The sequence below is a fragment of the Ochotona princeps genome, chromosome 11 (assembly GCF_030435755.1).
Source record: "Ochotona princeps isolate mOchPri1 chromosome 11, mOchPri1.hap1, whole genome shotgun sequence".
NCBI classification, from domain to species: Eukaryota; Metazoa; Chordata; class Mammalia; order Lagomorpha; family Ochotonidae; genus Ochotona; species Ochotona princeps.
The window spans coordinates 40,277,331-40,302,582 of NC_080842.1; the positions used below are offsets into that span (position 1 = coordinate 40,277,331).

General features: G+C 44.0%; 1 protein-coding gene across 5 annotated transcripts in view; it reads right to left on the bottom strand.

Annotated features, from left to right (window-relative positions):
• Nucleotides 1-5,505: 5,505 nt before the first annotated feature.
• FBXO16 (F-box protein 16) overlaps nt 5,506-25,252 on the bottom strand; it is a 61,136-nt gene continuing 41,389 nt past the window's right edge. For all 5 annotated transcript variants that reach the window (XM_058670066.1, XM_012931291.2, XM_058670065.1 and 2 more), the window contains 3 exons: nt 23,146-23,369; nt 19,143-19,245; nt 5,506-5,862 (listed from right to left, as the gene is read on the bottom strand). In XM_058670066.1, the coding sequence (XP_058526049.1) occupies nt 5,686-5,862; nt 19,143-19,245; nt 23,146-23,369 (504 nt within the window). In that variant the 3' untranslated portion in view covers nt 5,506-5,685. The remainder of the gene's footprint in view (nt 5,863-19,142; nt 19,246-23,145; nt 23,370-25,252) is intronic.

Sequence of the window (25,252 nt, forward strand, 5' to 3'; positions counted from 1 at the left end):
CCGGCTTCCTGCTGTGGTCCAGCCCCACACCACCTATTGTGGGCAAGTAAACCAGTAGATGAAAGATTTCTCTCTCTCCCTTACCAGTTTGCCTTTTTAAAATGTGTTTTAAAAACTTTTAAAAATATGTATTTAAATAGTAATGCTGAGGCCTGGTGCACTGGCTCAGTTGGCTAATCTTCTCCCTTCAATGGGCAGAATAGGATTCCACATGGGCACCAGTTTGTATCCTGGCTACCCCACTTCCCATCTAGCTCCCAGCTTGCAACATGGAAAAGCATCAGAAGATGATCCAAAGCCAGAAAAGGCTCCTGGCCCCTGGCTCCTGGCTTCGGATCAGCTCAGCTGCGGCCTTTGTAGTCACCTGGGGAGTGAAACAGCAGAGGGAGAATCTTTCTGGAAATCTGATTCATCTTTCCAATAAAAATAAATAATTCTTTTTAAAAAAGAGAGAAGGGGAGAGAGGGAGAGAGAGAGAGAGAGAAGGAGAGACAGATCTTCCATCCCTTGATTGGTTCCCCAAATGGTCCCAATAGCAGGAGGTAGGCCTGTCTGAAGGCAGGAACTTCTGGGTCTCCCACAGGGGTGCACAGGCCCAAGTCAGGCCCTTCTTCACTGCCTTCTCAGGCCATTAGCAGGGAGCTGAACTGAAATTGGAGTAGCCGGAACTTGAATCAGCACTGATATAAGAAGCCAGAGCTGCAGGTAGAGGCTTAGCTTGCTGTGCCACAGTGCCAGCCCCTTGCTAAATACACTTTTTCACTAAAGGGACAGGATAAGATGGGAGGTGGGGGCAAGTGTTGTATGCAATACTGGTAAGGGCGGGACTGTGACCCAAGGGGACTGTCACTAAGACTAGGGAGGAGGGGCAGCAGCCTCCCACCCTAGGCTGCTTAGGCGTATTGTCACACGGCATCATGGGTATCACTTGTGTTTTAGGGACCACTGTGTGTACACCTATCAGTAGACCCATGTCCTGGGCTTGCAGTAGAAAAGGCCCTTTTGAATTACGTTTTTCTACCAGAAGCCCTTCTCTGTGCTCCGCGACCCCCGCCCCAGCACCAAGGCCCCTTTACTCACCAGGGCCCAATACGGTCTGGTGCCTCAGACTCCGCGGCTGAAGGTCGGAGATGGCCGCCTCGCGCGCCCTCTGCTGGCTGCTGGGACTCTGCGCAGGATGCTCGCGCAGAGATGCTTAGCCGAGACTGGCTTCGCCACGAAATGAAAGCATTTCACTACGGAGCTCTGCTTCTCCAAGACCACAGTGTTGGTATTCGGATGACGCGCACTATCCCATGCCTTTGCTAAGCATGGTGATGCTTATTTTTGTGTGTGTGAATTATTTGCAAAACATATGAAATGTCATGGATGTAGACATAAACATGATTAATACCAGATGCCACAACGTGAACATTAGTAGCGCACACACGCATTAAACCGAAACAGTCCATACACTGACATTTGAAATGCAGAAATAGAGGAATTATAGAAAAACAGAATGCAGAATATGTGTGATCTTGGATTTTGTAATGAGTTTTAACACTTACCACTGAAAATCAATTTGCAAAAGAAAAAGTGTGAACACCGACTTTATAAAATTCCATGTTCTATTTTTCATGAAAGATCCTGTTCAGAAAACAAGGAAACACCACACAGACTGGGAGCAAACACTGAAAGTGGGTGTCTAGCAAAGCATGCATGTCCAGGGATGGGCATTTAGTTCCACATCCGAGTGACTGCCTTTCATTCTAGGTTCTGGCTCCTGGCTCCAGCATCTTGCTAACACATCAAGTCATGAGTCGCATCGCTGGGCTCCTGGCACCCATGTGGGAGAACCGAATTGAGCTCTGACTCTTGGGTTCAGCATCACCCAGGGGCTCTGCAGACATTGTGGATGAACTGGCAGAGGGGAGCTGTTTGGTAAAGCAGTCAAGATGCCCACATTTCACAGGGCTTGAGTCCAGTTCCACTTCGGATCCAGCAATACAGCTTCCTGCTAATGTGCAACCTGGCTCCCTGCTATCCTATGGGACACCAAGAATGAATTCTAGCTCATTGGCTTCACCCTGGGGCCAGCCCTGGATGCTGCATGCATCTCAGGAGTCAATCAGCAGATACACAAACCACGCTTAAAAAGGACTAACAAGTGCAAGTACGCAAACATCTGAATTACCTCTTATAACATACCATTAGATAACTACAATTAAGCCATTAATTAAATAGTATTGCACACCTGTGGGAACTGCAAAGCTGTAAGAAGGAAGGACAATACCAGTTGCTGGAGAATGGATGAGGAATCATGGGAACACTCACTCACTGCTGGCTGACTGTATAAGGGCACAGCATCTTGGAAGAGTTTGACAAGTGTTTCCAAGGTTAAATAACTCTCCCTTTATGACCCATCAAGCACATTCGTTCACTGTGCATAGACAACTGCTTTGAAAAAATTATGTCCAGACAAAAGTCAACAAGTAATGATGTGCAATAGCTTTATTCATCGGGGCATTACTTGAAATAACCATAATGCTTTTTTAATAGCTGAATGCTTTACCAAATCAGGGCACATCCATACAGTGGGACCTATTCAGCCACACAGACACAGGAAAAGCTTACATGCATATGGCTAAGAGAGAGAAGCCAGCCTGAACACCTGATTGTAAGACTGCATTTATATGACTTTCTAGAAGAGCCAGAACTACAGAGACAATGACCAGAGGCATTAAAGAAAAAGTACAACTTATGAAGGCAGCTGCTGTAAGAGGTGAGAGTTTGTAGTATCCTGTAGGATACTTGTAAAACTATGTATTTGAAAGAGAGAGAGAGAGAGAGAGAGAGAGAGAGAGAGAGAGAGAGAGAGAGAAGAGAGAGATCTTTTGTCTGCAGTGTCTAGCAGAGCCAGAACTCCATCCAGGTCTTCCACGTGAATGACAGGGACACAAGTACTTGGACCATCATTTGCTGCCTTCCCAGGCACACTAAGAAGGAGTTGGATTGGCAGCAGGAAAGTCAGGATTCCAGCTGCAAACCTAACAAATTGGGCCCGGCAGCGTGGCCTAGTGGCTAAAGTCCTCGCCTTGAACGCGCCAGGATCCCATATGGGCACCGGTTCTAATCCTGGCAGTTCCGCTTCCCATCCAGCTCCCTGCTTGTGGCTTGGGAAAGCAGTCGAGGACAGCCCAAAGCTTTGGGACCCTGCACCCGCATAGGAGACCGGGACGAAGTTCCTGGCTCCTGGCTCCTGGCTCCGGATCGGCACAGCACCGGCCGTTGTGGCTCACTTGGGGAGTGAATCATCGGACGGAAGATCTTCCTCTCTGTCTCTCCTCTCTGTATATCTGACTTTGTAATAAAAATAAGTAAATCTTTTTTTAAAAAAAAAATCTAACAAGGAATATGGATGTCAAAACCAGCAGCTCAACCTGCTGCCCTGTAACACGCACCCCACTGCAGTTTCTTTAGTGGTGGGTTCCTGACACTCTGCACTTGGTAAAACTATGGAATTTCATAGTCAAAAGAATAAATCACCATCTATTTTAGATGAATTATTTAGAATATGGGAACATTCGAGTGTGAAATATAGAATGTGACAGGGAATCTGTGTCACACATATGTAGACACATCCACAGCAGGTGAATGGTGGGAGGTAATGCTTGTCTTAGTCACCAGGATGATTGGCATAGACAGACTAAACTGAACACAGAATGCACAGAGGCAGTGGACTTTATAGTTTCGGGTTGCTTTTTGTTTGGTTGGTTGGTTTTGTTTAGATTTATTCATTTTACTTGCAAGACAGATAGAGTTACAAAGGGAAAGACAGAAAGAGAGATCTTCCGCTCACTGGTTTACTCCCCAAATGGTCGATCCAAAGCTGGAAGCTTCTTCCAGGGCTCCCACATGGATGCAGGGGCCCAAGCACTTGAGCCATCTTCTGCTTCTCTCCCCGGTCATTAGCAGACAGCTGGTCCAGAAGTGGAGCAGCCAGGACTAGAACCAGTCTTCCTAAGGGATGCCTGCCCCGCAGGTGGATGATTAGACTGCTATATCACTGTGCAGGCCCAGGTTTTCAGGCAGAGGACACCTTCCTGAGAGCTCTCCAATCTACCAACGGGAAGAATGCAAAAATATTTCTAGAACAGTATGTAGTGTAAGAAGGAAAGTGTTGTACACTACATATCTATTTTCCTATTATTCTGCTTGGCCTAGGGAAATAAGTGTCCTAGAATGGTAACTTCTCAGATACTGAAATGGTTACACGAGCAGGTGGTTTAGTTTAGAATGTGTGACTAATAGTTTAACTCTTCAAAGGCCACTTAAATTGTGTACTTTTATTCCACGATGTTGGTTATTTTCTGTTCTTCTCATATCCCAGTCCTCCCCATCTCAATGCACTCCTCACACTCACCAGCTCTGTGCCTGCCTCGGTGGGTTAGTATCAAAGAGCGGTACTCCCAGTCATCTTTGCTCAGACTTCCAGATGACTTCCACAAAGGGAAGCTCTGTTGGACTTGTGGAAGAGAGAGAGATTGCATCTCCTGCCTTCCCTGCCAAGCCTCGGTGTTGACAGGTACTGTGCTGCTCCTCCTTGTGGCACCTCCTGCTGGGTGCACTCTCACCCAGGACTACAGCTCTCACTCTGTCTCTGCTTTTCCTCTTCAGCCCAGCAGATAGAAAAGATTTGCCCCTATTGCTGATTCCTGGGTGATTCATCTTCCCTTCTTGAGTCTCCTCTCTCCCCACAATATAGGTTATAACCCGAACTGCATCCCCTCCCAAGCTTATAGGCTGAAGTTCTAACCACCACCATCTTGGAATATGTGACTGCCAGAGACAGGGCCTTTAAAGATGTGATTAGGGATACATGAGGTCATTAGAATGGGCCTTGAGCCATTCTAAGAAGAGGTTAGGACACAGCTAGGCATATAGGGACAATGAAGTGAGAACCCAGGGAGAAGACAGTATCTGTCAGCCAAGGAGAGAGACCAGCCTCAAGAGAAACCAACCCTACTCTTGGCTTAGACATCTAGCCACAAGAACTATGAGAAAATGACTCTGAAGCCCCAGTTTGTGCTGCTGCCCTAGTAAACACCATGGTAAATAGCTCCTTCAGTAAACTGCTCAAGCAAAGTTATGCGTTGCATCACACACACAACTCCACCCATGCACCTTGATGTGTCCCAGTAACCCTGCGCATGGTATCTGTCACCACAGTTGTTTAGGTTTGTAAAATGATCAACATTTGGGGTTGGTGCCACACCATATGGACTCTAGTTCCAATGCTGGCTGCTACAGTTCCAATCTAGCTCCCTACTACTGTACCTGGGAAAGCAGCAGCGGATGGCTTAAGCACCTCTGTACCCAGGTGGAAGACATGGAAGAAGTACCTGATTCCTAGTTCTGGACCAGGCATGCCCTGGTCATTACAGTCATTTGGGGAGCAAACCAGAGGATGGAAGGCCTCTCTCTCTCTCTCTCTGTAACTTTGCCTTTCAAATAAAATTTTTTTAAAAGAACCATGCTTTAAAAACAGTGTGTCGAGATTTATGGCCTGAAATCTTTTTGCTGTAGTCGGGCTCACTTTCACAAGCAGGTATCACGCTGGCAGCATTACTGAAAGAGGGGCCGGGGAAAGGTGGCTTGGCAGCCCGGGGAACATCCAATTGTCTCCGTCCAAGTCCTGTTCCAGTTCTAAACCGGTGTCAGCTCTGGAGCCTGGCTGGGTGGGGACTGCGACCCAGGGCACTTCTGAAGCTGCTGCCGGAGAAATGGGCTTGCTGTTCTGGGGGCCGAGGGTCCCAGTGACACGCAGGAAGGCCAGGCGAGATGAGCTGGAATTGTGAGAGGAGAGCTGGAACTTAGGGATGTCTAAGGAGGGAAAAGGTATCATTAAAAAGTAGAGTTATTAAGACATCAAAGGCAGCGGTATAATTTAACTGATTTTAATTATGTAAAACAGTTTTATAAAATCATAGGGCTAGACGGAACATCCTCACTAACCCCCATGCAGCCTGCACCTTGGGCTACTCCTAAGTTCTTCATCTCCCAAGTGCTTCTGTCTGGATTTTGAGGAAACCACACAGGAGGCAGGCAGGAAGATAGTAACCATCTCCACTAGACAAATAAATTAACCTGACAAAGAGGCACTTCAATAACTATGCAAATTCATACAGTTACAAGATGCCATAGCTGGCTCCGGAAACAATGACGCTAGAGGAGGAATGGGTCAGGTTCCCGCATCTGATATCCGCTACGCATCCCTGCATGCACACATTCTCTAGAACAAGGTGAACATCGCATGCTGACCGAAACTCACAGTGAGAAAGGATTTCTCCTCGGCATCTGGTCGTTAGCAGGAAAAGAAAGAGGAAGGGATGGAAGGAAAAAGAAGAAAGCTGTGATGCAAGCTGAGCCTACAGGCAAGAACGAGTGATGTGCTTTTCAGAGTGTACCCCCTATCTTGGTTCCAGCTGCACAGACACGAAGAACCTGGATGGGACACAGCCACTGTAGCCGTCCCTGAACCCAGCTCTCTGCAGGGACCCCAGAGGCCACAGGAGTTAGATCAGCTCGTCTGTGAACTCTCTGGTGTTCTGGCCACTATGCTTGCAATGCCCAGGGTGCCTAGGGACACTGACGATAGCCACCTATATGAGTGCTTGCAGTGGGAGACGACACAAATGCTTGGACCCTGCCACCCACGTGGGAGACCTAGAGAAAGTTCCAGGCTCCTGGCTTCTACTTGGCACGGCTCTGGCCATTTGGGAAGTGAGCCAGTGGATAGAAGATTTCTCCCTCTCTGTAATTCTGTCTTTCAAAGAGAGAATCTTTTAAAAAGAGAGGAAGGACTGGGATGATACTCTGTTGGCTCTGTCTTCAGACCAGAAAGGGTATACCTAAGAAGCCGTTGAACTTGACTGGACAATAAGATGCTGGACTCTATGTTTGGTATACGCTTGCAATGGGGGAATCTCAACTGAACTTGAGCTGTGGTTATGCAACAAGGTGGAGGAATCCACCATGGTGGGAGGGTTTGGGGAGAGGTGGGGAGAACCCAAGTACCTATGAAACTGTGTCACATAATACAATGTAATTAATGAATTAAAAATAATTAATAAAAAAAGAGAGGAAGGGAAGTGATAGGGATGGGGGAGAAAGAAGGGAGAGGAAAAGGGGGAAGACATGGGAATACATAATTATCCTTCATTGCATGTTTTTCGGTTGTTTTAAGATTAGGGGACAGTAAGAGAACACAGAGCAGTATTCTTTTGTGCTCTTTTAGTAACAATGCAGATAAATATAAGACCTGTTGAGTGAAGGAAAGCCTAGTTCTCTATGCTACAAGAACGGGCTGGTCACACCTCACCTGTAACAGTTTCAAAGCTAATCCTCCGACTGTGTGGTGCTTGCTCGTGGCTGCACTAGAGGAACCCCTCTCTCCCATCCCCCAGGCAGTCCGCAGGCCCAGGCAGGCTCCTGGCTGCTCTCCTTTCTCGCACCGCAGCAGGTCCTAAGGGCTCCCCTACCACCCACTCTACTCTTGGTGGCTACTGCCGCCTTCAAGAATGTTGGACTCTAGGAAGATGGGTCTCCCTCACACCTTTTCTTGTGGGCCCCTGGAAACCAGCTCATGTACCCCTTCCATTTTAAGACTTCAATGTCCACCATTACAAAGAGACAAGATTTAAAAGGAAAACATGGGGAAGCTATTAAAAAAGGTGAAAACATCATAGTCCAGGACTTTGTTCTACCGCATCTCACCACCTGGTTGAAACGATAAGTAGGAATCAGTTTTATACCCATGCTGGGGCTAACTACACCATTCCTTTCCTGTTGGTCTTTGCCCTCTCCCTGTATCACCTGCAAAGGTCTTTTCAGCACATAGACTTAACAGCAGGATGACCAAACCTAGATTCCTTTTTAAAAATTATTTGAAAGGCAGATAGACAGAGGCAATCTCGCATTTGTTGGCTTGCTTCCAAATACCTGCAATGACTCAGGTGGGGTCAGGAAGAAGCCAGGAGCAGGGAACTCCATTTGAATCTCCCATGGGAGTGGCAGGGACCCAAGCACTTGGGTCAATATCTGCTGCCCCCCAGGGTGTATTTGAGTGAGAAGCTAGAATTGGAAGTAGAGCCAGAACTCAAACCCAGACACTCGGCTATGAACTCAAAGTATCCCAAGTGGACTTTTAACTGCTACATCGGATGCCTGTCATTTGAACCCTAATTTTAAGTGGTCAATGCCTAGTTCAGTGTATGCAAAATGCTTGCTGAATGTATAATTTAAAAGAAAAGAAAATACCACTGGTTCCTTCTCTTTCATTCCAGGGCAATGACTGAAACTATCTTGCAAACAGACCTGGAAATCAGGACACAAAATTCCCATCTTTGGGCTGGATGTCATTTTATTGGCACAGAGAAGGGAGGATGCCACGAGGCTATGCTGAGAAGCCCCCGGGGGGGAGGGGGGTTATAGGGCCGAGGGGTGCTAAGACCCAAAAAGAGACAGAAATAGGAAACAACTTTGCATATAGACCTGTGCTTTCTACTCCCTAATTGATATTTCCTTTGTCCTCTAGTAATTTTGTTAGCAAATATTTTCAAATGATCACTGCAATGAACAACACTATTGAATAAATATGTGGAAAGGTTGAGAGAACTGAAATACAGGTCAAGCATCTTTAATCCCAAAGCCCATAATAATCAGAGATGTTCTAACATCCAAAACTTTTTGGGTGATGATGTAATGCCACTAGTGGATAGCACGGCAGGTGGAGACTGAAAGTTGCCACTATTTATCACTGCCATTGTTCAACAGCTGATAAAGGTATGAGGGAATTTTCTGATGAGCCCTCATATCCATGGATTTCAAAAACGATTTTGCACTGAAACAAAGTTATACTTCAGTTCCATTTTCTGAAGTTTCCTTGCATTGTGGCAATGCCACTGTGCATTTTTGTTACCCTGAGCATTTACATTACACTTTCTACTTGTAAGTGTATGCAAGTAAGAGGATGATTGTTGGTGGCAGCAGGTGCTTCCAGAAATGAATGATGGTGATGCTCATGTGGGTAACTGGGGTGGCAACACCTTCACTTTCTGATGGCTCAAGATATGCAAGTTTTGTTTAATGCACAAACATGACTTAAAACATTCTGTAAGATCACCTTTAGGCCATATGTACAAACTGTATATGAAACATCAGTGAATGATGTGCTAGACTTGGGCCCATTCCCCCAAATCTATCATTTTGTTTTTGTTAATGTCCCATAATCCTAAAAATCTGAGCTATGAAACATTTCTAGTATTCAAAAGGTTTGTGGAAAAACACATTCCTGGAAAGAATCAATGCATGGAGTTTGACATTTTTTGGTGCTGATGTAAACTTATCTTTTAAATCTATTTTTCCACCAACGTTTGAAAGCATCCTTATGTCTCAATGTGGATTATTATGTTTGAAAATAATAAAATCTAATTTAGTTATAGAAATATGGTTGAAGTATAGACTGCGGGCTGAGCAGTGTGCAAGATGCCCCCATGAAGCTACAGGCTCAGAGCACACTTCCACCTAGGGGATCCAAGAGGGAGTGACAGCTTTCCCAGCCTCCTACAGGTAAGGGGTACTTGGTCCCCAGGACAGAGCTGCTCCGTGGACTCTGCCATCCAGAAATTCTATGAGGAGGACCTTGGCTGTCTCCTGTCTGCCAGTGGGCCCAGAAAGCTACCCAGGCTTGTCTGGTCCCCTTCCAGGGACCCTTGCCTTGGTCTACATTCACAAAGAGGGTGCTTCCTTGTTCCCCTGGCTTATTTTGCTTCTAAGAGCAATCGAGGCAAGGTGTTAGGCAGAAATAACTAACACAGTTTTAAAGAAGCTACCAGCATGTCTTCATACTTGATTCACTTTTTAAGTTACGTTGGAGTAAAACTGCCAACTGCAGAGAAAGGCTAAGTAACTTCAATTAGAAATGTTTTGTTTTGTTTTAAGACTTATTTATTTTTGTTAGAAAGGGAGATCTACAGAGAGAGAGAGACAGAAAAATCTCCCATCCATTGATTCACTAACCAAATGGTCCCAATCGCTAGAGCTGAGCTGATTTGAAGCCAAAAGCCAGGAGCCCACTCCAGGTCTCACACACGCAGGTGCAGGGTTCCAAGGCTTAAGCCATCCTCCATTGCTTTCTTAGGCCACAAGTAGGGAGCTAGCTGGGAAGTGGAGCAGTAGGATGCGAATCAATACCCATATGGGATCCCAGCATTTACAGACAGATTAGTCAATTGAGCCATCGCGCTGCCCTCAAGTAAGAGTTTTGAATTTAAACCTAAAATTACATGATTACACTACCCATCCAACGTAGGTGGAATAAGATGAAATGGATTACAAAACATTCATGGGCTATAACATTTAGGTGGTTTGCTAATAATGTCTATGATTTTGTATTTCAAAGCATCCATGTTCCAAAAAAATGACTTCCAATGTTGTCTGCACTGAAAAGCTAATGTTTACACACACCCCATACATACATATATATTTTTAAGCCCTAGTAGTAACACTGGTTAAAACATGTTATAAGTAAAATGTATACAAATACTACTATGTAACTCACATACGCGGCCCTTTTCTGGTAGATGCTGAATAGAGGCCAACTCATGTTTAATATTTTGCTTAAATTAAAACAAATCACCATTTGGCACCTGTCTAAAACTGCTGTGAGAGATGTAGGTAGAACCATTCCAGCTGGAAATGCCGGAGTAATTTGTTATGTACAGCAGGATGGAACGAGATGCAACAAGACAGAACAAGTCAAAGTCAGCTAGGTTCTCACAGAGGCTGAGGAGAAGCGCAGAGACGGGAAGGAACTGTCCCTCCTGAGCCCCAGGATTCTTAGCAAGTAGGCGCTTTCATTCTCTTCGGCAGCTAAACCAAACCACCACCAGGATTGTTACCAGTATGCAACAGGGTGCATATACACAGAATTCCTGGCACTCACACACACAGAGACACACACCCGAAGACATGCACAAATGCACACACACATGCTTCAGTGAAAAAACACAACAAGGAAGAAGCCTCAACCACAGACAGCATGCAGAAGAAAATACACGCCTACACTTCATATGGCTAGCTATTGATGTAAACATATTTCACAGTGAAAACTAAGGAAAAGGGAAAAAAATACAAGGAGGTGGGGAGAAACCTGAATGTAAGAGTGAGGAGAAAGAGAGAGAGAGCAAGAGAGAGCTCGTTGTCCCACAGGTAGGAGCCTCCTGCCAGGACTTCTGGGTGCTACCTGCTCCCCACCTAGTACCTCTGGCCATTCCCTGTGGTCTCAGGTGATGATGCAAAGTGACTTTTACTGCTGCCATTACAACTATTATCATAATTTGCCACTGTTGATACGATGCACACTGGGCTATAAGAGCTTTTTACATCTTACTCCCAACCCCATTTTTCAGATAAGGAAACACCTCCCCAGAAGGATTAAGGGACTTGGCCAAAGACTCAGCAAGTGACTAAAATAGTCGTACTGAATACTGAACTCTGGCTCAAGACCACAGAGGACATCAGATGGTATTTAATGGCAGAAAAATGTAAGCATGTGTAAGTACTTAATTTATGCCTGGCAGTTAGTCCTCACAACAATCCTTCAGTAGGCTTCAGTATGCCTGTTGTAGAAACTGAAGCTTAGAGAAGTTAGATAATGTATCCAAAGTTGTACCTTCCAGTTAAAAAAGTGTCTAAAAAAAAAAAAAATAAAAAAAAAATAAATAAAATAAAATAAAAAAGTGTCTAGGGGGCCTCAGGATACAAGAATTAACCTACAACAAAAAGTTATTCTCCTACAAGGTTGGGAGACACTCTAGAGGAAGTACGATAGACTTGGGAAAATTCACGATGGACACACATTATGAACCTAGAGGGGAGAACAGCGTGAAGGGCAGGGAATTTGGGGGAGGGGAGAACCCACTGCCAACTAAATTGTATCAGAAACAATAATAAATAAATAAATAAACTTTTTAAAGTGCCTAGGTCTGGGCTTGGTGTTTGGCCTAGCAGTTAATATACCAGCTGTGATTCCTGCTTTCTTTATCAGAGGTGCTAGGTTTGAGTCCTGACTCTGATCTCATTCCCCATTCTAGCTTCCTACTGATGCTCACTGTGGGAGACACTAGGTGATGGCTCAAGGAGTTGTGTTCCTGTCACTCACATGGGAGACCCAGATTGAGTTATGGGCTCCTGGCATGAGCCTGGTCCCAGCCCTGCTTGTTGCAGGAATTTGGGAAATGAAACAGAAAATGGATGCTCTCGGTCTGTTGGTTTCTCTTTTTTTCAAACAAATAACTAAAAAAAAACCTCAAAACTCACATTCGTTCTTATTCTTTCTTCCAAATTCAATTCCCAGCAATTTCGTGGGTTGGACAAAATAGCTTAAAGGTCTCTCCAATGGCTATTTTTACTTCTGCACATCCAAACAGGTATTATAATACCACAAGGGTATTATAAAGACAAACACCTGGAGAGTTTATCAGAATTTGAAAGAAGTCCATTAAAGACTGCCTGCAAGGTAACCACTGCATACATGTTGTTTTGTAAATTCTTCTGTTTTAGCTAATTATATTCTCTAAAGTTCAAAGAAAAAGACAGACGGCAGAAACCACTTGTTAATGGCTTAAAAGTAGGATTTGCAAGCATGATGGGGTTTTTCTTTGGGGGGGGTGTTCTTTGTAAAGTCACTTCAATCATAACTTGTCCTTCAGGTATGAAGGGAGGAGTGAGCACAATGTACAAACCTATGTGGCTCTCTAAGTCCAGACTTCAGCCTGGAATGCACTTGAAAGGTGTAATAAGCGGTGGGCATTTGTGGCAGATGTTGCTTGGACTGCCCTTATCCCATATCAAAGGGCCTGGGTTTGCATCCTGGCTCTCCTCCCATTTCCAGCTTCCTGCTATGTACACTCTGTGAAGCAGTGGTGATGGCTCATGTGGCTGGATTTCAGTCACTTATAAAGAAAACCCAGCTTGAATTCTGAGCTTCCGGGTTAAACCTGGCCCAGCCCTGGCCCTGGCAGATAGAGTGAAAATAGAAGGAAGATCTTTTTCTGTGTCATGGCCTTTCATTAATGAAATGAAAATAAGTATTTAAAGACGCTGACCTGTACAGTTCTTTAAACATGTAACAAAGGGCTTGGCATGATAGCTCAATTGGCTAAATCTTCATCTTGTGAGTGCTAGGATTCCACATAGGTGCCAGTTCATGTCACAGCTGATTCACTTCCCATACACTCTCTGCTTGTTGTCTGGAAAAGCAGTCAAGGACAGCCCAAAGCCTTGGGACCCTGTACTGTGAGGGAGACCTGGAAGAAACTCCTGGATCCTGGTTTCAGATTGGCTCAGGTTTGGCCATTGCAGCCACTTGCGGAGTGAACTAGCAGATGGAAGATCTTTCTGTATCTCCTCCTCCCTGCAAATTTGCCTTTCCAATAAAAAAAAGTTTGAAAAAAAAATGCCATGATGGGTCAGCAATGTGGCACAGCAGATAAAGCCCTCACCTATGACACGGGTATCTTATATGGGTACTTGCCAAACCATGTAGGAGACCCAGATGAAGCTCCTGGCTCCCAGCTTTGTTTTGGTCTAGCCTTGGCCATTGCACCTATCTGGGGAGTGAAGCCGCAGATGGAAGATCTCTGTCTCTCCCTCTTTTCTAACTCTGTGAAGCAAATAAATCTTTTTTAAAGATATAATGAAAATTCCGAAAGGTTGAATGATGGCTAAGTCACAGAAGAGAGGAAACTGAAATCTGCATTTTCTGATTCTTTCCACATCATAACATGTGCAAGAATCATGTGAGAGTCTATTCTGGTCTCCTTTTTTGAGTCAATGTGGCAGAAAAACGTGATAAAGCTTAAAGAAGCATTTTTTTAAAAATCAAAAAAGGAAAGCTACAGGATGCTAAGAGTAAAGTTACTCTAGAAAGAAATGGAAAAGGTAATTTCAGAGGCTAGCATTAACAGGGCACAGGAAAAGATAAGGACTTATCTAGGGCAATCGAGTAAGCAGGTAATTAAGGGCTTCTGTTACTGCTACTTAAGTAAACCCCGGGAAATGTGTGGCCAAAAATCAGAACCTAGAAAGTGAGAATTATCTAACTCTCAAGTGGAAGTTCAATGTGGGACAAAAGGAATCAGTGTTAAATACTTCAACTTGGTTAGGAAAATAAGCCAAAAGTAAGAGGTCAATTGGTGTTCTCTTAGGGTCCGGACATCCAAAGTCCACTTCCTTGTTTTGTAAACATTATCTTGGCCTCAGTCTAGGCTTCTGCACTCATGCTTCTATATGTAAATTGGGTAATTTTACTACCAAGATGAGAGGAGGGGCTTATAGCCCAGGAATGGCAAACAAATCCCCCTGGAATAGGTTGTATCGTACTAACATTGTTTTGACATCTCCCTGACCTAGTCTCAGCTTCTCTTCTTTCATTCCTCTCACCTCTTTCCTCCCTCTTGCTCTCTCTTCCTCCTCTCCCACTTCCCTGCCAGGATCAGGAACAAGGAAAACTCTTGCTCTGATCTCAAGCAGAGCAGGGTTTTTCCCCTCCTCTGAAGTCCCAGTCCTAATCCCCAAACCCTCAAGGTCTCACCCTCCCCAAGAGCTTATCAAAGTCTCCTCCTCTTCTGCAGTAGGCGGCTGCCTCCTTCTCTAAGAGGAATTGTCAAGCCAGCTGGTAAGATTTTTTTTCCAAATGTGCAGGCATCTTTACACAAGATGGAACGTCTTTGAAGTTTAAAGATGATCATAGCTAACTGCACTATGTTTATATTTTCCATTGCTTTGTTCTATATGTAATCTTATCACAACTGATAGTAATTGGGATTTCTCCAATTTAAGTCAATTTTTTTAAGAAAGTCTTGGAAATTGCAAAGCAGTAACATCAAATTTAAGCTTTATTATCATCTTCTGTCAATCATTCACACCCACAAGTAGTTAGATTAAGCAGTCTCCACTGAGGCAGCCCTGGAGCAGAGGGGAGGAGACAGAGTGGGGAAGCAGGAGTTCTCCTTCAGAACTGAAAGCCCAAGGGTGGGTCCATGTTTGAGTTCTGGCTCTGTTTCTAATCCCACTTTCCTGCTAGGAGGCAATGGATGATGGTCCCCACCATCGATGTGCGAGACTCTCCAGCTCCAGCTGGTTCAGCCTGCGGGGGCATGAGCCAGTGAATGGAACATTCTCTCACTGCTCTTCAAAATAAAAATTTTGAAAATTAAAACTAAAAAAAGAATCGAAAGCAGAAGAGCAAGTCGGTACCCTTTCAAACAGTAAAGCTTTGCATACTCAAAGCTATAGAATTATTACACTTGATCTTAACCAAAAGGCCGAAGAGATGAAAGCTATAAGACTATTGACAAACATGGCCAGTTTACAGTGAAGATTTGAAATGTTTCCCGAGGGAAGCCAGGTACAAGGCAGACAACAATAGACCTGGAGAGATGGACTAAAAGACATTCTCATGGTGTTGGATTTTTTTTCTGCTCTTTTTTAATGATTGATTTATTTTTATTGGAAATAAAGATTTACAGAGAAAAGAAATGAACGTGAGAAATATCCTCCATCTGCTGGCTCACTGCTCAAGTGGCCACAATGGTTGGAACTGAGCCAATCCAAAGCCAGGAGACAGGAGCTTCTTCCCAGTCTCCCACACCGGTACAGGGTCCCAAGGCTTTCCTAGACACAAGTGGGAGCTGGTTGGGAAGTGGAGTAGCCAGGACATGAACTGGTGCCCATATGGGCCCCTAGTGCATGCAGAGATGATTAAAAAAAAATAAAATAAATCTTTTTTAAAAAAATAGCCATTAGTCTCCCGTTCCAGGTCCTCATGGTATTTTTTTGTGCTCCTGTGACTTTTTTTTCCCTCTTCCCTGATAGAAAGCTTGAGATTCTCCAAGCATCACCCAGTCCCTTTTCCAAAGGCTTCTGATGGTCAGGTCTCTCTCTCTCTCTCTCTTTTTTTTTTTTTTCCATTTTGCTAAAACACTTTACGTCTGTCTGTATAATCCCAATTAACAAAATCTGAGAGCTGCAGGAAAATAGGGTGCCAATTTCTGTACAGTCTACAAAACCCCCTCCCAGGGCAGGGCACCACCAGGCAGGCAGCTGAGTCAGCGGGGTGTGTACAGTGGGGGACGTGGGGGCGGCGTCTGTACAGGATTCTGCGGACCTCACTGCCAACAAGGGAGTGGGGCTTGGCCCGTGAAGTCACTAACCGTCGAACGTTTCCTCCGTGGTCTGGCACGTGTGTGGCCTTGATGGCTGGAACCCAGCTCCGTGGCCACCCTGCTTGCCAGCCCCTGTCCCCCAAGCCCCCCACACCAAGGGGCGTGAGGTGGAGCTCCACGCCACTCCTGCCATGGAGACCACGTCCAGGCTCAGCAGGACACCCAGGGGTCCTGCCAGCCTGCCCCATACTGCCCCCGGCCCCACCTGCACCCAACCTGGGAAGGGAGAAGCCTGCAGCATAGCCCTGCCCTTCCTCCCAACGGGGTCCCTGGACCCTGCCTGGGCGGGAACTGGCCTCCTGGAGCCTCCGTTCGAGCTAAGACACTGAGCTGTCCCAGGGCCACCCTCTGATTCTGAGCTGTGGGGACCCTCCACCCACCGGGTGATCCAGGCAGAGCAGGGCCTACTAGCACCACACGTGTCTGAAGGTGCAAGCTCCTATTTTGTCCCAAGAGTTAGTGTTATGCAGACTGCTATTCTGTCTAAGTAACTTAGTAGAAACGGGTTGGCTTCAGGCTGGGAGAAGCTGTGGCCCCAGGTCGTGGCGTGGTGGCGGCCCCAAGCTAGTGCGGGCAGTCCTTGTCACAGCTTAGTGCTGTTTCTTTCATTCTTGTTCTTCACATTGACTCCCCTCCGATTCACCTGCTTACCTGTTACTCTGGTTCCTCCTGAAATACTCCTTCATAGACCTGTCAAAATGATGTGGTAACTTTCTCTCAAATGAATCCAAGATGTTCTCTGTGATTGGAATCACATCTGGGCTGTGTCTCCCCTTACCAATTACCCCCGCCATAACTAATTATCTCCAGCACTGCAGTTAAGAACATTGTACTCCCACTCTCTTTAAGTCTTGTAATTGGAGCTTCCCAATCCTCTTTTCTCTTGGGCTTTGCGTTCAGCACATCTTTGTGATCACAATCCCCTTGCATCACTTGGGTTGCATATTTCCTCTGGAGTACCATGGAGGGCATAATGCCAATCCTTGGAGAGGCAACTTGAACCCCACACAGCCCCAAAGCCCAAGGAGCCAGGTTTGCCATAAGCAGCCAAGTCACAAGTGTGAGTCGAGAATCACAGCACACTCTTTGGGAGATTTAATGGAATCTTCTCTTAGTGAAAATGACTTAATATTAATAGTGATTATAACTGGCATGTTTACCAAAATAATACAAGTAGATCAATTCATGTGCATCATTAGCTACTTGTTCTTTATCACGGTTTAATTTACCCTGGTTTCTTTTTTTTTTTTTTTTTTAAAGATTTTATTATTACTGAAAAGCCGGATATACAGAGAGGAGGAGAGACAGAGAGGAAGATCTTCCATCCGATGTTTCACTCCCCAAGTGAGCCGCAATGGGCCGGTACGCGCCAAACCGATGCCGGGACCAGGAACCTCTTCCAGGTCTCCCACGCGGGTGCAGGGTCCCAAAGCATTGGGCCGTCCTCTCCTGCTTTCCCAGGCCACAAGCAGGGAGCTGGATGGGAAGTGGAGCTGCCGGGATTAGAACCGGCGCCCATATGGGATCCCGGGGCTTTCAAGGTGAGGACTTTAGCCGCTAGGCCACGCCGCCGGGCCCTACCCTGGTTTCTTATTTAGACTTAATTAGCACAACTTGCTATCAATTTTTAATTTATAATGCATATTTTCATTCTAGCAATCCCTTCTAAATGTTAGACAGATGGTTAATGTCAAAAGCCTATGGCATGGCTTCTGGGCAACCTTTGGTGGTTGTGTTTGTTCTTTGGTTGATTGGTTAGTTGATTTTTAAAGCAGGAGAACTCTGACTGGGCTGATAATTTTTAAACACATATCACCATCAACTTCTACTATCCTTCAAATTCCTTGTTGTCTCTGTACTTCTATTCCTTGCCTAGCAGGGGCTGAAAAGCAGGTAGAATCATGTCACAGGGGTCTGGTGACAAGCCATGCAGTTATTGTCCTCAGTTCATGTGTTCACTGACAATTTTACTGTTTTGGTCCAGGCTTCCCTATTCCCTTGGGCAGCCGTACACATGTCCGTGATAAGCCTCACCCAGTCCAAGGAAACCAGCCCTTCAGCATATGGACTTGTGTTTTAAGAAGCCCCTGTCTTGTTCATTCTCTTCGTTTTAGAACATAGCACTTGAAAATACATCTAAGCACAAAGCGTTAGGCCTTTAAAGCATAACTACAAAAGTGATTTATTCATGAGTACATACTGATTCGTCTCCCAACTGGCATTCACTTTATATTAATTTTCCTTGAGTGTGAGTCCTAACCAAATTCCCTGTATGTTGCTCTAAAAACTCAGCATGCATTACTGAAAGGGATCCACTGGGGTTCGGAGATACGATTTGGGAAACTGTGAGAAAATGATAATCGTCCCTAATCACAGTTACTGACTTGATTGGGAAGTCAATTAGCTGTTTTCTAATTAGGGAGAGAAAAGTTTTTAATTCACTTTCCTGGAATTACGTTAAATGCAGTTTTACAATCATGTTTTGCTGGCAGCAGGAGAGCTATGGAGAGTATGCCTTTCTCTTAGGTCTGTAGTACCTGCACTCTAGAGAGAAGTGATTTCTGGTAGCTTCTACCTTGAAGAAAGAAGCAACAGATGATAATAATACTCCCTTCACACTGCAATGTTTTTAAGGTCATTTCATATCAGTTCATAGCCTTTAAAAAAACAACATATAAAAATCTCACTCAGAAAGGTTAAAGGACCGGTATCTTTAAGGTCACACAATCCATCTGTGGGTCAATGTCAGAGCCTAAGATTTAAACGATCACTTGAGGATTCTAACAAAAACAGATTTGATTTTGCAAATAGCATTGAAGATGTAGCAATTTTCATTAACCTTACGGTGGTGAACCTTTTATGAGTAATACTTACCAGTGACTGTGCTGTTTTTAGCCTGGCTCTGTCCTGTAATTTATTTTTCTTATCATGTGACTGTCGGCTGAATTCTGGGATCATTTCATTTCTTTTCCTCCTTCTGTAAATTAAAGAAAGTGGGAAAATCATAAATGATCACTTTATCAACTTTGGTGGTTGACCTAGCCCTTCGTGTATTTCACTTTGTTGCTCTTATGACTTAAAATACAGGCTTCATTGGAAATAAGTCAAATGTCTATCAATAGAGAGTTAGTTGAACGTACTTTGGTCTATCCACACAATTGCATACTATGAACTGTAAAAGGGAAGGCGGATATTTCCAGATACAACAGTGGTATGATCTCCAGGATATACTGGCACATGAAGAAAGAAAAGTGGGAAAAGCAGTGTGTATTGTATGCTACTATTCATTTCAGAAAGGAGCTGTTTAAAATGTGTGTGTGTGCAGTCCCTGCAGGTAAGCACAAGAAGCACAATAGGAAACAGCCCAGAACAGGCTGTGGAAATTATCCCACTGGTATACATTTGGCATTCGTTGGGGGCAGACCAGGCTGAACCCGTTCACATCACCCTCTGGCGAATCCGAGTACCAGAACAGAATGTGGGTTGGGCCAGGTTTGGTTGTGACAAATACCAATACACATTAAAGAATGCCAAGGTGAGATGAGCTGTACCAGATGTGGTTGCAGAGCCCAAATAAACCAGGGGGAGGAGGCAAAGCCGACAGGGGAATGTGGGCTCCCCTGCTGGACAACTACTTTCATTGGAAAGCGTGAGTCAGGATGAGGGCAGACCAGACTAGGCAGGGCTATGACACCTGTGGGCCTCATGTGAGCTAGATAAGGGAAGGGCCATGGTGGGCTGACTGTCCCGACTGGTGCAAGCAAAACTTAGAATGGGTGAGGGCTGGTTGGGCTTAGCCGCAGCATCAGCTGGCAGAGGCTGGCACTGGGAGCTAATTCTGTCAAGTCAAATGCCAGAACCACCTGGAGAGTACATAATCTGGGAGTGGGAGTGGCCTAGTAGGGAGATAGTGGGCACTTACCTACCTTGGGGTTACCACTCCCACTGGACAGCATGAAAACCAGGACAGGAGCAGGCATGACTAGACAGAAAGGCACCTGCCAGTAAGTATGTGGGCTGGATAGTAGGTTGGTTGGGTTGAACTAGGCTTCAATGCCCATTGACATGTACGAGAGCTAAATGGGATGTGGGACAGACTGGACAAGCCTGCAGTACATACTGGCAAGCATGGGAACCAGGGCAAGGGGGCAGAACTGGTGGGGGTTATGGGAAGTCGCCCCAACTAGGCTGCAGCTCCCATTGGTTTGCGTGAGGACCAAGTATGAAGTGGGTAGGATCGAGCTGGACTACAACACCCATTGGCTCACAAGGAAGACAGGGCTGGAAACAGAACAGACCCAGCAATAGCAACGACCAGCATGTGCATAAGCTGATTGGCGCAACGGACGTTGTTGGACCCTGTACTACCAAACTCACGCAAGAATCAGGTCTGGAAACATCTCAGATGAAGTTTCTTTGGAGATTCCTTCAACTGAACTGCTGACCTCAGAACCCCAACCATGAAGAGACTATGTCAGCCAGTGGATTCTGAATAGGTTTCATTACGATTGTAATGGCGAGATTGGCAGCAATCCAGAACTGTTGAACTATCAAAACTGCTTGAGCAGGACCCTCAGAGCGCGCCTCACATTGGGGATCTGGGATGGGTGGGAGGCTGGGTGGGGCTTTTCCCTTTGTTTCTCCCCTGACCCCAGATACAGGGAAAAAATGATAATATTAGTATGGAAACAACGGTATTACCCACTTTCACCCTGTAGCCCTTGACCCTTTGTACCCTAATCAACTAGGTAAGATTCTTAAAAAAATAATTTTAAAAAAATAAAAAATAAAAAAAGGAAAAAAAAAAATAAAAATGTGTGTGTGTGTCTCCAGAAGAGGAATTACCAGAATGTACCAACATCTTCCCACCCCCTCCAAGATTTATTTTTAATGAAAAGGCAAAATGACACAGAGAGATAGAGGGAGATACAGAAACAGAAAGAGGTCTTCCATTCAGTAGTCCACTCTCCAAATGGCCACAACAGCTAGGGCCAGGGCCATCTGAATCCAAGAGCCTGGAATTCTATCTGGGTCCTCCATGTTACAGGCAAGAGCCCAAGTGCTTGGGTCATCCTCCACTGCCTTCCTAGGTGCATTAACAGGAAACTGGAAGGGACATAGAACAGCCAGGACTCTAACACTCTGACACTCTAACATGGGATGTCAGTGTCACAAGCAGCAACTTATTTCACTGTACTACAACACTGACCCCTAATAGAACATGTTGATATCTTGATACATTACAATCCAAATGTTAGAAGCTAAATCAAACTTTGCAAATATATATATTACTATATTACTATCCTTCTTTTCATTTTTAATCCAGGCTCCTCATTTTAGATGATTTTGAACATTGATTTTTTTTGTTTGTTTAAATAAACAACCTCTGCTATACAGCAAATGGTGAACAGATCTAGGCCAAGAATAGAAAGAACACTATGGCTTTCATTTTCAGCCCTTCTCTGTTCAGGTCCAGTAATTAACAGCTTTTAAATATGATTCTCAAAATAAATTAATAACACCATCAGCCCATGTTTTATCACTTACAATTTAATTGTATCTTAACAAACTGCTCAATATTGCACTAAGCCTATGTGAACCACAGGTGCTCTCTCCATTAGGTGTGTGCCAACATGTAGCCCCACCAGCAGTGCATGAAGGTGCCTGCTTGCCCCACAGTCTCACCAACAGAAAATAATGCCAAGTGTTAAGGCTTCTGCCAATTGGATTGTTGGAAAATGGTACCTCAATGTAACTCTACTCAAAAGACAGCACAGAAAGGGTAAGTCACAGACAACAGAATGTTGTTAAGGTGAATGGGGTAGAAAAGGTGATGGGGGTTGGAGTGGAGTGGAAGAGATGGGAAGAGTGATGTGATACTTCCCTTCCTGTATACTTTAAGTTTAAAAGCTATTGGAACATAAACACTCTGAAGAACACTTAAAAAAAAAAAAAGAACCCAGGAGCTTCCTTTGTGGTGCAGCAAGTTAAGCTGCCATATATGTCTGGTTCGTGTCCTAGCTGCGCCACTTTCCATTCAGCTTCCTGCTAAAGCACCTGAGAAAGCAACAAAAGATGGTCCAAGTGCTTGGGTCCCTGTCACACACATGGGAGACCCAGATGAAGCTCCTGGCTCCTGGCTTCAGTCTGGCCCAATTGAGTCACTGCAACCATTTAGGTAGTGAACCTGTGGATGAACTCTATCTCTCTAACTCTGTTTCACATAAATAGATAGATAGATAGATAGATAGATAGATAAACAGATCTTTTTTAAAAAGTTATAGCCATGTAACTTTTGAACACAGTGTTATGAATATGTACTGTCAGAAATCATAATTAAATATAGGATTCTTGTTAAAAGATTTATTTCCATACTTCTATGGATTATTAATTCTGAAATTAATTATGGAATTTATAAGTAAATATCAATTTATTAAACATATAACACATACACTATGGTATATATATAATGCAGCAAATAAATATAATGGGAACCAATTTTCTCACTTACAGAGAAGAGAGATACAATTACAGAAAGGAGAAAGCCTAGAATGTACCCTAGGTTGCTGGATTGGAATTTTAAGATACTAAAGGATGCTAAAGTGTTAAATCATTACAGCTTGAGGTTCATCATTCCAATTTTAGTATATGTGCTGCCAAAGCAAGCACCACCAGCTTGAGTTTCAAACAAATCATAATGAACAGGATGAATTTGCCAACCCAGGTAGCAATTACTTTTGTTTCCATATAGTGAAGTTTGTATATTTTACAGTAAGTTTTATTTCCTACATTGAAGTAGCAAAAAAAAAAAAAAAAACCTGTTTCAAAAAAAAAAAGAAGTTGAAAAAGAAGTTGAAAGGAAGGAGGAGCTTCTTACCCTTGCCAGATGCGCTCCATGGGTTCACAGTTGTCAAGGTAATTGAAACGAATGATATCAGTCGGATGCTTATCAGAAGATCGCCAAGGTGGGAGTTCTTTTTCCCCTGCATTCTTCTTTCTTGAAGAGGACCTAAAAGCTGATGAAGGTGACTGTTTTTCCTCTGAAGAACTGCTTGTAACTGGTTTAACATCAGCAATTACAAATCCATCTTTTGGAGGTGTCTAAAAGAAGAAAATGAATAAGCCTTCTTCTGAAAACACTCCAGTTGGAGCCAGTGACATAGAGCACTGGCATCCCATTTTGGCACCTGATCATGGCCTGGCTGCTCCGCTCCTGATCCAGCTCCCTGCTTCTGTCCCAGGAAGGCAGTGGAGGATGGCTCAAGCTCTTGGGCCCTTGTACCTACATGACAGACAGGGAAGAAGTACCTGGCTCCTGCCTTTAGATTGGTTCAGCTCTGGCCATTGAGGCCATTTGAGGAGTAAACTAGCAGATACATTTCTATCTCTCCTCTCTACAACTCTGCCTTTCAAATACAAATAAAATAAATCTTAAAAAAAACCCACCCATAACAGCAATAAAAAATGTCAGCACTACCATCATCATGGCAATAATAATAGGGGATGATGACCACAGCAGCCACCCTCCTGGAATGTTTGCAATATAGCAGGCATTGCCTTGAGAAATTTTGTTGCATTATCTTATTTAGCCCTCACAATGACACTGGTGGGAGTAATAATCACTATTCCTGTTATATGGAGAAGGAAATTGTAGATAGTAGAAATCAGATCATTTGTCCACTTACACATATATAGAACTTGAATTTGAATCTAGAATTTGTACCATCTCTGTCTTGCTTCAAGTACACTCACCTAGCCTCCTTATAACTGTAATGAATTTAGTCATAAAAAGGACACATTTTAATGAAAGGACTTTGACCCTAGTGAACTGTAACATGCAGGTACAATTCTAAGTTGTATAGAAGTGGTTTATAGATTTTATCAAGAATCCAAATCTCAGCTACTTCCAAAGAATACATCTGCTTAATTTCTCAGACTGAGTCTGTCTTTTGTGTGTGTAATTCATAAAGTTTTATGTAGTTGTTGCCTAAGGGAAGTGGTCCTGGTATGTTGAGAAGCAATTAAGGGCATAATTTTTGTTCATTAAGAGATTAGGGAAGCTTTTCTGGTAAATTGGTTTGCTTCAAATGCTTGTGAAAAGTCAAGAATTCCACCAATCTCTCCAAGCATAATCAGTTAGTTTCTCATTCTTGTTTTAACTTTTTTAGTATATATTTTTTACTACAGGATACCATTTAGTACTTGGTCTTAAAATGATTTGTCTACTTGTCTATGTCCCAGGGTACCAAACCAGGCTTTGTAAAAGCAGGATTAGGACTCTGGTACTTTTAGCAGGTAATGCACAAGAGTGTTCAATCTATATTTACTCATTATATATTTTTTAAAACTTTACATATTCATTTTTATTGGTTGAAAGGAAGAGTGACAGAAAGAGAAAAAGAACTCTCCCATCCCTTAGTTCACTCCCTCAGATGCCAGGCTGAAGCCAGTAGCCAGGGTCCATCTGGATCCCCCACATGGGTGGCAGGGGCCTTCGTCCTTGAACTATCACCTGCTGGTTCCCAGGATGTCCATTAGCAGGGGGTTGCATCAGAAGTGGAGCTGGGGCTTGAATCCAGGACTCTGACATCAGAATTGGGCATCCCAAGTTATACTTTAACGTGCTATGCTATAATACCTGCCCATATATTTCCTTGTGGGCTAGTAGCAAATTAGGAAGGTATTTTGTATTTATATAATTGGCATCTCTTTATGGTTGCAGTATTCAGTGTTCTATGAAGATTTCATTTAGAATGACCATTAATTTCATTTCTCTGAGCTTATATGGAATTAAACCTGTTTTTGCTGGAGGAAGATTAGTTAATATTATTCAGTACAAATACACACAATAATAAAAACAAATTTGGGGGAAACACTAAATTTGAAAAATGCAAAGTGTCCAACACTTCCACAAAATAGGCATTAATGAAATTATGACAAATTTTCTATATTGAGTAAACAATCTATTGTTCATATTATCTCCA